Source organism: Mesoplodon bidens (genome assembly GCF_964165515.1).
Source record: "Mesoplodon bidens genome assembly, chromosome: 3".
NCBI classification, from domain to species: Eukaryota; Metazoa; Chordata; class Mammalia; order Artiodactyla; family Ziphiidae; genus Mesoplodon; species Mesoplodon bidens.
The window spans coordinates 168,421,213-168,433,786 of record NC_138178.1 but is presented as its reverse complement, the minus strand read 5'-3'; the positions used below and the strand labels follow the sequence as shown (position 1 = coordinate 168,433,786).

General features: G+C 35.8%; 1 protein-coding gene across 2 annotated transcripts in view; it reads right to left on the bottom strand.

Annotated features, from left to right (window-relative positions):
- PPP4R4 (protein phosphatase 4 regulatory subunit 4) overlaps window positions 1–12,574 on the bottom strand; it is a gene marked incomplete at its 5' end in the record, with an annotated part of 122,809 nt that overhangs the window by 74,540 nt on the left and 35,695 nt on the right. For both annotated transcript variants that reach the window (XM_081230039.1, XM_081230040.1), the window contains one exon: window positions 5,314–5,416. In XM_081230039.1, the coding sequence (XP_081086165.1) occupies window positions 5,314–5,416 (103 nt within the window). The remainder of the gene's footprint in view (window positions 1–5,313; window positions 5,417–12,574) is intronic.

Here is a 12,574-nt window from a genome sequence, read left to right as displayed (position 1 = left end):
TTTTAAAATTATTTTTGAGTGCCTATTTTTGCCAAGCACTGTTCTAGATTCTGGGGATACAGTGATAAATCAGACTGACAAGCCTTCTGCCCTTATGGAAGAAAGAGAAAGGAAGGGTAGGTGATGAGGTCAGAAAGCTAGGCAGGGTCATTTTAGGGCATGGTAAGGAGTTTTACTCTATCTGAAATGGGAAGTTACTTGTATTACTTTCCTGTGGCTGGTATAATAAATTAGCACAAACTGAGTGGCTTAGAACAACAGAAATGTAGTCTCTCACAGTTCTGGAGGCCATTAGTCCTAAATCAGTATCACTCAGCCAAAATCAAAGTGTTGGCAAGGACACACTCCCTCCAGTGGCACTAGGTAGAATCAGTTACTTGCCTCTTCCAGCTTCTGGTAGTTGCTGGCATTCCTTGGCTGGTGGCCTCATCACTGCAATCTCTGCCTCTGTCTTCACACTGCCTTCTCCTCCATGTCTGGGCCAAATCTCCCTCAGCTTTCCTCTTATAGGGATACATCTGATGGCATTTAGGGCCCACCCAGATAATCCAGGATAATCTCCCTGTCTCAGGATCCTTAACCACATCTATAAAACCTCTTTTTCTAAATAAGGTAACATTTACAGGTTCCAGGGATTAGGACCTGATATCTTCGGGAGGCCACTGTTCTGCCTACGCACCACTTTAGTAGTTTTCATTCAAGAAGAAAAGATATGACTGATCTCTCTGAAAGATCTTTAAGGATCTCACTGAAGAAAAAAATTAACTATGTGAGATGATGGAGGTATTAATTAATTTGATAGGGGTAAGCATTTCACGATGTATACATATATTAAATCATCACACTGTACACTTTAAATATATACAATTTTATTCATCAAAGTAATGTGTAAATTGATCCTAAATAAATAAATAAATGAACGATCTCTCTGGCTGAATGGGCTCCAGGGAGCAAAGGGGAAGCAACAGGTCCAGTAAGCAGGCCTCTTGCAATAACCACAAGAGAGATGACTCAGGCTGAGGAACTAAAATTATATATTACATATTTGTTGCAGTCACAAAGAGCTAATGAAGAAGTTATATAGCAGTTAAGAGAGAGGACCCAGGAGTCAGACTCCCTATTCAAACCTAATTATACCACTTGCTAGCACCTTGACTTTGGGCAAGTTACTCACCTAAGTCGCTTCTTCCTCAATCAAGTGACCCTTACAGAACTGCCATGAGCATTCAAAGAGATAAAAATGTGTAAAATGTTTGACAGAGTACAGTGCCTGACACGTCGTAAGACCTCAATAAATGACCTACAGTTATTTTTATCTCTTCCTGACGTTGCACATGTTTTAATAGACAATTTTACGCCTTATTTTGGTTCCCAAAATAAGTGAAAAAACAATAGCAGGGTTCAATAACTCAACAGGTAGACACTTTTTTTTTGCACTTCATTTATAAAGGAGTCACTGATATTACATGATTAATTATATCATTACTATTTTACATTTTATAAAGGACCACAGTGTTTTAGAAATTTATCTTGACAAAACAAATTATTTCATTTCTAGACAACCAGAAGTTCAAGTCAAATCTAACATCCAATATTAATTCAACTTAATATATTGTGGACAGAATTCAAACTTAATCAATAAAGACCACAGAAAAAACCTGTTTTCTTTTTCAAAAGATACCCTAGGATTAAATAATATAAAATAGATATAACTACTACAGTTGTTCCTTGAACAATGCAGTTTAGGGGAAATGCAGTGGGAAATCCACATATAACTTTACAGTTGGCCCTCCCTCGTACCCCAGGTTCCGTAACCATAGATTCAACCAACTTCTGATCATGTAGTACAATGGTACATATGTATTGAGATGAGTGATCTAACTGCGCTATCCTTCATCATCCACTTTGGATATAACTGAGAAAGTACACTTAAGAAATACTGTGGGTTAGCTCAGTTCTAATCCTGCCTCTCTTTCTGCCACTTTATTTTTAACCTTAAATTCCTTCATCTCTAAAACAGTGAAAATAGCAACCTATTTTTTTAAACCATTTTTCAGTTAATTCATTATTGTAAAGATAAAATGCAAATGAAAAAAAAACACAAAAACAGAATCAAAAACATTTTGTTTGGTGAATTTGTTTGGTGAATTGTTTGGTGAAAGCCCAGAAATATCTTCATCACTTTATCTGATGTTCTTTAAGGTAAAGGTAAGGTACAGTAGGAGTTCTAAAAGCTGCTTATACTACTGTTAGAAATGTGAAAAGAATCTGGGCAATGATTAACTTCTTACATAAAATAATTATTCATGTCTTTAAATCCTCTAAAAATAAGTCATTCACTGAAGATTAGCACTGGAGCGCATTCAAACTATTTTTCCCCATCGATTTAATAAATTATCAACCGAGACACTCAAAACCAGCAGAACCATATGGAAGCTCAAGCCAGAAATAATCTGGAAGTCATCCCTCGCTTTCCACATCTGATCCATTATGTAGTTCATTCTCTCCCAATAAATGCATCTTGGATGTATCCACCACTCTATTGTCCTAATGAGCTGCCCTCGTGCTGCAGCTTCCCAACTCCTGCTCCAATCCACCCTCCACAGAATTAGCAAATGATCATTGTAGCATGTCCGTGGGATAAGTCACCGCCCTGCTTAAAGTCTTCAGTGGCTCTCCACTGCCCTAAGAAAGAGCAACACTTGCATATGCTCCATCACTGTCCTCTCTTCGATTCACAACCCACCCCCACCCACTGGACTCCAACCACGCTTACCTCTCGCAGTTCCACCAAACTCTTCCTGCTCTCTCTGCCTGGACCACTCATTCCTGACTATTCAAATGGCTGTTTCCTCCTATCCCTTCAGTTTTCAGCTCCTCAAAGATGTGTCCTTGACCTCCCAAAGCATAGTCAGTATCCTCCCACTCTCCCAACTCCCCCAATGCCCCCCTCACTTTATCCTGTTCTTTACACTCACTCACTTGTTTAATGGATGTTTCCCCCTCTGGAAACGTCCTTGGGGGTGAGTTCTCTGTTTTGTTCACCTCTGTTTTCTCAGTGCTTAGAACAGTGCCTGGCACACGGGAGGTACTCAGTAAATTTTTATGAATGAGTGAATGAATGAGAAGGCCGTTATTACTAAATGCTCATTTTGAGACACAAGATTGCTTTTTTTATAAAATTAGCTAAGAAATTATGGCCATCACAAGAGTGAATAAAGTGGCTATGTGCAATTTTTGTCATACTTTTATCAGTTGGAAGTAACCACTCTCAGAAGCAAGGCAGAATTAAAGAAGGTGCTGTGAGTACCAACAAGTCTTAATGGTATCTGAATACTATGATTTTAAATGATTTGCTCATAGGTTTTAGAATTTGATGCGGGGTTGCTTAAATGTTTAGCTGCCTACATTTTATATTAAACCCTCTATAAAAGTCATTATTATTGCCCCCATAAAGAAGTCTTTCCCATTTGCTTAATTCTTCAGCATTTTTACATAAATCAGAATCACACAATTAAATACTCTCCTATGCTTGTTCTTTAATTGTTTTCCATAGTCTTTATGTCTTCCTGATATAGAATCTAATCTGGAGCTGTTTTCTACCTTTTTTAGTACAGGGCAAAATAAATGAGAGTCCTAAATAAATGGCTGCTACTAGGATTTTCTTAGTATATATTCATTAGTATACATTTTCTTTACATCCCTTTCTTCAGTTAATCTTTTGTATTATGAATTAAACTTAATAACTTTAAAAGCTTAATAAAATCTTACCCGTTCCAACTCAGTTCTATAGTTTCTGCAGAGACATTTGATTCTTTGTATAAATATGCTCTATACATGAGTATATAATATCCTTTATACATTCCCATGAAATCAAGATTTCTCAGGAGTTATTATTTAGTTAACTTTATTGTGAACTCATTAGCAAAGGATTTTTTTCAAAATAATTTAGGGACCACCTAAAGCTCACTACTGTCTATCCTTCATCTTTTACTCTTGCTTTATGAAACTTTTAACTTGCAGTATGCAGCCTGTGGTCTGGATTTAGCCTGCTCAGCATAGAGTGTACACCGTGCTCAATATTTTTAGCTTTAAATTTAATTTGCTTATGTACAATAACTCCTTAGTTAAGAGGACCTAACCACCTGTTCCCTTCTACTACTGTTTAACTGGTACTCCCAGGTGACATGCTAACAAGCTTAGGTCAGTTGAATGTGAAATTAAACCTAGACTGTCTAGACTTAATTCCATTGAAATTATGGAATGATTTGGGAAAAACAGACATGAAAAAGCTTCATTCACTTTTGAATCACACGTGATACTAAAATAAACATCTCAATTCACCACTGTAATCAGTAAAAAAAAAAAAAAAAAAAAAATCCATATTGCCTGCATAGAAATGTGGACATCTTATAAAAATAACATGGTATATCCCTGATCTACATCACTGGAAACATGCCACATATGCCTAAAAATAAAACCCAAGGACACACTAATAATTACAGTATTTTAAACACATATAAATTAATTTAAAAATTATAAAATAGTTAAACCAAACAGAAAGCCAAAGCAAAGTCTACAAAACTCACTATTAGCAAACAGAATCCCCGTTAGTAGGTAACCTCCCTGACCCCATTAGTATTGTAAGCTCCCTGAAGACACAAAGACATCATCTGTTCTGTTCATTCAAGTTCTAATAAAGAACAGCACTTTGCATATGGTACAAATAAATAATAAATAGATGTATTAAATATTTAATATTATATATTAATAATGAATAAATATTAAATAGTCAGAGAAAAGAAAGTTCTAGTAGATCAAATATTTTGTTTACGGCAGGAAAACTAATTCTGAAGGAATTTAGGAAGCAATTAAATATAAAACTAAAACTGCAATGGCCACAATTCAATCTTTAGCAGGCATCACGGTGATTATTAGGACTATCAGTTAAACTATATTATAAATGTTCTAGAAATACTCTTAATATATATTTAAGTCAACAGAATACCAAATAAGATAGCTATGATTTTATAAGACTAAGATTTTTTTTGAGCTACTGAAAACATTATAATGTCTCTACTGAGAAAATGATTAACGAAATCTTTACAGTTTAAGATCTAGATTTCTCCATTTCCATCAGCTAATTCCTTAAATATTTTCAACATAATTCAAAATGTTTATCATAATACTTCCTCCACTCAAGGATTAGGTGCAAAAGATCAGCCATCAAAAGCTCTGAAAATTTCTCCTGACAATGACAACGTACTACTGGGAAAAAATGGTGAATTCAAATCTTATTTCACAGCAACTTACTCTGACTTTTGGCAAGATTCTCCGAAGTGTCTCAGCAGGGTTCTGCCGCATCAGAAATGGAAGATTCGCAATCACGCTTGTTCCTTGGATATCTTGACCAGCACTTACAAAGAAAACACAAATTTAAAATTTGTAACTCTAAATTTGTAATTATAATTTACATTATAAAAAGCAGGGATTAACTTGAAAACTGCTTTTTAATAACGAATACTCAGACTTCTGACAGTTTTAAACTTTAAACACATCATCTAGATATACAAATAAAGCCAGAACTGAAATTCCTGGCTTTAAGTCAATCTTATAACAAATGCATGAAGATATTAATTATGCTTATGCTAAAACAAGATTCTCTATCTACACACACATCTTGATGAAGTCTAAAAATTTTGAGACCATTATTAGTTACTTTAAAATTCTACCTTATTTTTTCCTGTGACCTGCCAGTTTGCTATACTTTATAAAAATATAAATGATAAATTTCATTATAGTAAAATATTAATAATCATAACAACAGCAGGGACAGCAACAAAATCAACTACAGCAGAATCATACAACTTTCTTCTAGGACAATGAAACTACCTATTGCACTAGATTGAGTCGCCAGAAACCTAACGATATATTCTATATTCTTAAAAGTCAGTAGGGTATATTTATATGGTAGCTTTTTGACAGAACATTCATTAGGTCACTAAGGCTTTACCAAAATAATCTGTGATACTCTAGTGGCCTAAATACCTCAAAAAAAGTGTTCCGATTCTTCCAAAAAACCACTTCCATGCAAAAAAATTATTTGTTTTTAAAACATAAGCTAACCAACATAAGTTGTGCACGTACTTGAAATATATATATATAAAAGATGCTAGTAAATGTGGCACCACCTCAGAGGGAAATTCCACCTATCCTTAACTGACACCAATTTAAATGTTAATTACTGATGCCGTAATATTTATTTATCTTAACTAAAATTATTTTTACTTCACTCTTCAAATGGAATTATTTATTATATGTATATAAGACCTTAACATGGTTTTTTAAAGAATCTTTAAAGTAATATATTTATCTGCTTCAGAGTTTTATAAGTTCTGTTAATAAGCAGCATATTCTGATTAAATGAAGCTACCCTGCTGTGAAAAAAAGGCTTTTTCCCTGCTGCAGTATGGTAGGCTGTGAAATACAGGTCAGCACAATCATTCCACTATTCTCATCACTCTCTAAGTGAATACTTTAAAAGACAAAATCAAGAAGGAAAAGAGAAGGGAGGGAAACAGGAGACCCATGCCAAGGTGAGGAGAAGATCAAAAGACGGAAATTAAAACTGCATATAAGATACTACTTGTAGCGGATTGAATGGTAGCCACCCCAAAAAAATATGGCTACACCCTAATCCTGGGAACTGTGAATGTTATCTTAATATGAAAAAGGATCTTAAAGAGAAATGTAAGTCAAAACTAGAATGAGGTATCACCGCACACTGTTAGAATGGACATCATCAGAAAATCTACAAACAGTAAATGCTGGAGAGGGTGTGGAGAAAAGGGAACCCTCTTGCACTGTTGGTGGGAATGTAAATTGATACTGGGCATATGCCCTGAGAAAACCACAATTCAAAAAGACACATGCACCCCAATGTTCGCTGCAGCACTATTTACAATAGCCAGGCCATGGAAGCAACCTAAATGCCTATCGACAGATGAATGAATAAAGAAGATGTGGCACATATATACAATGGAATATTACTCAGCCATAAAAAGGAACGAAATTGGGTCATTTGTAGAGATGTAGATGTACCTAGAGACTGTCATACAGAGTGAAGGAAGTCAGAAAGAGAAAAACAAATATCGTATATTAACGCATATATGTGGAACCTAGAAAAATGGTACAGATGAACCAGTTTGCAAGGCAGAAATAGAGACACAGATGTAGAAAACAAACGTATGGACACCAAGGGGGGAACGCGGCAGGGGGTGGGGTGGTGGTGTGATGAATTGGGAGATTGGGATTGACATGTGTACGCTAATGTGTATAAAATGGATGACTAATAAGAACCTGCTTTATAAAAAAATAATAAATTTTTTATAAAAAGGATCTTGAGATAAAGAGATCATCATGGATTATCCCAGTAGGCTATAAACCCAATAACAAGTGTCCTTAAAAGAGACATTCAGGGGAAAAGACAGAACAGGAGGCAATCTGACCACAAAGCAGAGACTGGAGTGATGCTGCTACAGCCAGAGAATGCTGACAACCGCCAGAAGCTGGAAGAGACAGATTCTCCCCTAGAGCCCTGCTGACACCTTGATTTCGACTCAGTTGATACTGATTTCAGACTTTTGACTTCCAGAACTGTGAGAGAATACATTTCTGTCGTTTTAAGCCATCCAGTTTGTGGTAATTTACTGCAGCACCACAGGAAACAAATACACTACTAAAGAACTAAAAGAGAAGAGAAATATCTGAAAAAGTAATGTTTCATATGACAATGCCTGGCCCAAAGTAGAGGTTTAGTAAATGTCTCTTAAAAGGATGGATGAATGGAGAGCTCACTGCATGAACTGATGTCAGGAATATTTAATATGAATTCAGTGAATTTCATTCACCGAATTTTTTATTCACTAACTTTGCAATTAGTTAAAAAATATGATCACTAATACCTCATAGAAGTGAAGACAAAATATTTCATGGAAAAAAAAGAAGCAGAAAACAAAAAACTGAATGGCAGATTTAAGACCCTAAATAGCAACAGTTACATTAAAGTTAAAAATCTAACTACATCAATTAAAAGACAGGGACTGGCAGAATGGATTAAAGAATATTACTCAACTAAATGCAGCCATAAGAAACTAATTTCAAATACCAACAGCGTCAGCAGGTTGAAAGTAAAGGACAGAAAATGATAATATCACAGAAATACAAATCAAAAGAAAGCAGCTGTGACCATATTAATGTCAGATAAAGTGGACCTCATTGTAAAGAAAATCACCAGAGACAGACAAGGACATTATATAATGATAAAAGAGGAAGTCCACCAAGAAGACATAGCAATTCTAAATGTGTATACACCAAATACAACTGCAAAAAACAAAAACAAAAAAAACCTGACAGTACTAAAAGGAGAAGTTGTCTAGACAAATACACAGGTAGGTGGAGACTTCCACACCCCACTCTCAACAACGGATGGAACTAGACAGAAAATCAAGGATAGAGAACTCAACAACACCATCAACCAATAATACCTAATTAACATTTATAGAATACTCCATCCAACAACAGTAGAATACACGGTCTTCTCAAGTTCCCAAAGAATATATACCATGAAAAACCACATCCTGGGCCATAAAAAAGTCCTCAACAAATCATACAGAGAGTTTTCTCTGACCACAGTGGAATCAAACTAGAAATCAATAATAAAAAGATAACAGAAAGCTCCCCAAATTCTTGGAAATGAAATAACATACTTCTACATAATAAATGGGTCAAAGAGGAAAATATTTTAAAATATACTGAATAGAGTGTATTTAAAATACACTGAATTGGGTGAAAATGAAACACAAAATTATAAAACTTTCTGGAACACAGCTGAAGCATTGCAGAGAGAAATTTATAACAATAAATGCATACATTTATGAAAGGAAAGAGGAAAAAATCTCAAATCATTAATTTAACTTTCCACCTCGAGAACCAGAAGAAGAAATTAGTCACAATGCAAGCAGAGGAAGGAGATAATAAAGAGCAGAAATTAATGAAATAAAAACAGAAAAAATAAATGAAACAAACACCCGGTTCTATTAAAGGATCAATAAAATTGACTAACTTTTAGCAAGACTGACAAAGTGAAAATGAGAGAAGACACAAATTACCAACATCAGGATTGAAACAGGAGATATCACTATAGCCCCTGCAGACATCGAAAGGATAATAAGAGAATGCTGTGAATAATTCTACACACATAAAACTGAAAACATAGACAAAATGGACCAAATCCTCAAAAAACACAAACTGCCACAACTCACCCACTACGAAATACACCATTTGAATAATCCTACAATTATTAAGGAAATTGAATTCATATTTTAAAACTCCTGAAAAAAATCTCAAGGCCCAGATAGTTTCACTGAAGAATTCTACCAAACATTTAACGAAGAGTTAACACCATGCTCCACAACGTCTTCCTGAAAACAGAAGAGAACACTTCCTAAATCACTTATGAAGCTATTATTACACTGATAACAAAACCTGGAAAGATTGTAAAAAATATATATATATGTACATAGTAAAAAAATATATATATATATACACATATGTATATACACACACAACACACACACACACACACACACACAATATCCCTCATGAATATATATGCAAAAATTCTTAACAGGGACTCCCCTGGCAGTCCAGTGGTTAGAACTTCACGCTTCCACTGCAGGGGGCGCAGGTTCAATTCACAGTCAGGGAACTAAGATCCCACAAGCCACGTGGCCAAAAATAAATAAATAAATAAATAAATGTTCAATATCAAGAAAAAAAACCCAATCAAAAAATGGGCAGAAGACCTAAATAGACATTTCTCCAAAGAAGATATACAGATTGCCCAACAAACATATGAAAGAATGCTCAACATCACTAATCATTAGAGAAATGCCAATCAAAACTACAATGAGGGGCTTCCCTGGTGGCGCAGTGGTTGAGAGTCCGCCTGCCGATGCAGGGAACACGGGTTCGTGCCCCGGTTTGGGAAGATCCCACATGCCGCGGAGCGGCTGGGCCCGTGAGCCATGGCCGCTGAGCTTGCGTGCCCGGAGCCTGTGCTCCGCAGCGGGAGAGGCCACAACAGAGAGAGGCCCGCGTACCGAAAAAATAAATAAATAAAATAAATAAATAAATAAATAAATAAATAAAACTACAATGAGGTATCACTTCACACCAGTCAGAATGGCCATCATCAAAAAATCCACAAATAATAAATGCTGGAGAGGGTGGGGAGAAAAGGGAACCCTCTTGCATTGTTAGTGGGAATGTAAACTGATACAGCCACTATGGAGAACAGTATGGAGGTTCCTTAAAAAACTAAAAATAGAACTACCATACGACCCAGCAATTGCAATTCCACTACTTGGCAAATACCCTGAGAAAACCATAATTCAAAAAGAGTCATGTACCACAATGTTCACTGCAGCTCTATTTACAATAGCCCAGAGATGGAAACAACCTAAGTGTCCATCAACAGATGAGTGGATAAAGAAGATGTGGCGGATATATACAATGGAATATTACTCAGCCATAAAAAGAAATTGAGTTATTTGTAGTGAGGTGGATGGACCTAGAGTCTGTCATACAGAGTGAAGTAAGCCAGAAAGAGAAAGACAAATACCATATGCTAACACATATATATGGAATCTAAAGAAAAAAAAATGGTTATGAAGAACCTAGGGGCAGGACAGGAATAAAAACGCAGATGTAGAGAATGGACTTGAGGACACGGGGAGGGGGAAGGGGAAGCTGAGACAAAGTGAGAGAGTGGCATGGACATATATACACTACCAAATGTAAAATCATAGCTAGTGGGAAGCAGCTGCACAGCACAGGGAGATCAGCTCTGTGCTTTGTGACCACCTAGAGGGGTGGGATAGGGAGGGTGGGAGGGAGACGCAAGAAGGAGGAGATATGGGGATATATGGATATGGATATGGATAGCTGATTCACTTTGTTATACAGCAGAAACTAACACACCATTGTAAAGCAATTATACTCCAATAAAGATGTTTAAAAAAATGGGCAGAAGACCTAAATAGACATTTCTCTAAAGAAGACATACAGATGGCCAAGAGGCACATGAAAAGATGCTCAACATCACTAATTATTAGACAAATGCAAATCAAAACTACAATGAGGTATCACCTCACACCAGTTAGAATAGGCATCATCAGAAAATCTACAAACAACAAATGCTGGAGAGGATGTGGAGAAAAGGGAACCCTCCTGCACTGTTGGTGGGAATGTAAATTCATACAGCCACTATGGAGAACAGTATGGAAGTTCCTCAAAAAACTAAAAATCGACTTAGCATATGACCCAGCAATCCCACTACCAGGCATATACCCAGAGAAAACCATAATTCAAAAAGACACATGCACTCCAATGTTCACTGCAGCACTATTTATAATAGCCAGGTCATGGAAGCAACCTAAATGTCCATCAACAGACAAATGGATAAAGAAGATGTGGTACATATATTCAATGGAATATTAACTCAGCCATAAGAAGGAATGAAATTGGGTCCTTTGTAGAAACGTGGATGGATCTAGACTGTCACACAGAGTGAAGTAAGTCAGAAAGAGAAAAACAAATATTGTATATTAACGCATATATGTGGAATCTAGAAAAATGGTGCAGATGAATCGGTTTGCAAGGCAGAAACAGACACAGATGTAGAGAACAAACGTATGGACGCCAAGGGCAGAAAGGTGGGGTGGGATAAATTGGGAGATGGGATTGACATGTATACACTAATATGTATAAAATAAATAACTAATGAGAACCTGCTGTATAGCACAGGGAACTCCACCTCACTGTACAGTAGAAACTAACACAATATTGTAAAACAACTATACCCCAATAAAAAATTAATTAATTAATTTTTAGAAAAGGAACTGTTTTCCCAGTCTCTGCATGTATGGAGGATGGAAGCCCGGCTGTGGGCGGCAAGGAGTGGCCCTGGGAGGCTTCAAAAAAAAATCCTTAACAGAATATTAGCAAATAAAATATTGTAATATATTAAAGGAAGAATTATACACCATGCTAAAATGAGATTTACTTCAGGGATGCAAGGCTAGTTCAATACTCAAAATCAGTGTAATCCATCATATTAACAGGTTAAAGAAGAAAAATATCACATGATCATATCAATGCAGAAAAACATTTGACAAAATTCAAGACATGAACACTGAAATTACAAATACAATATCATTTACAATCACTCAAAAACGAAATACTAACAAAATTACAGGACTCATATGCTGAAAACACAATGTTAATGAAAGAAATCAAAGGAGATATAATTAATTAGAAAAACCTACTATGCTCGTAGATTGGGAAATTCAACATAATAAAGATGTCAATTCTCCCAAATTGGTGTACAGGTTTAACACAATTCCTATCAAAATCCCAGCAAGATTTTTGGGAGGTAGCCAATATTTTTCTAAAATTTATATGGAAAAGCAACAAAACTAGAATAGCTGAAACTATTTTTAAAAAGAACAAA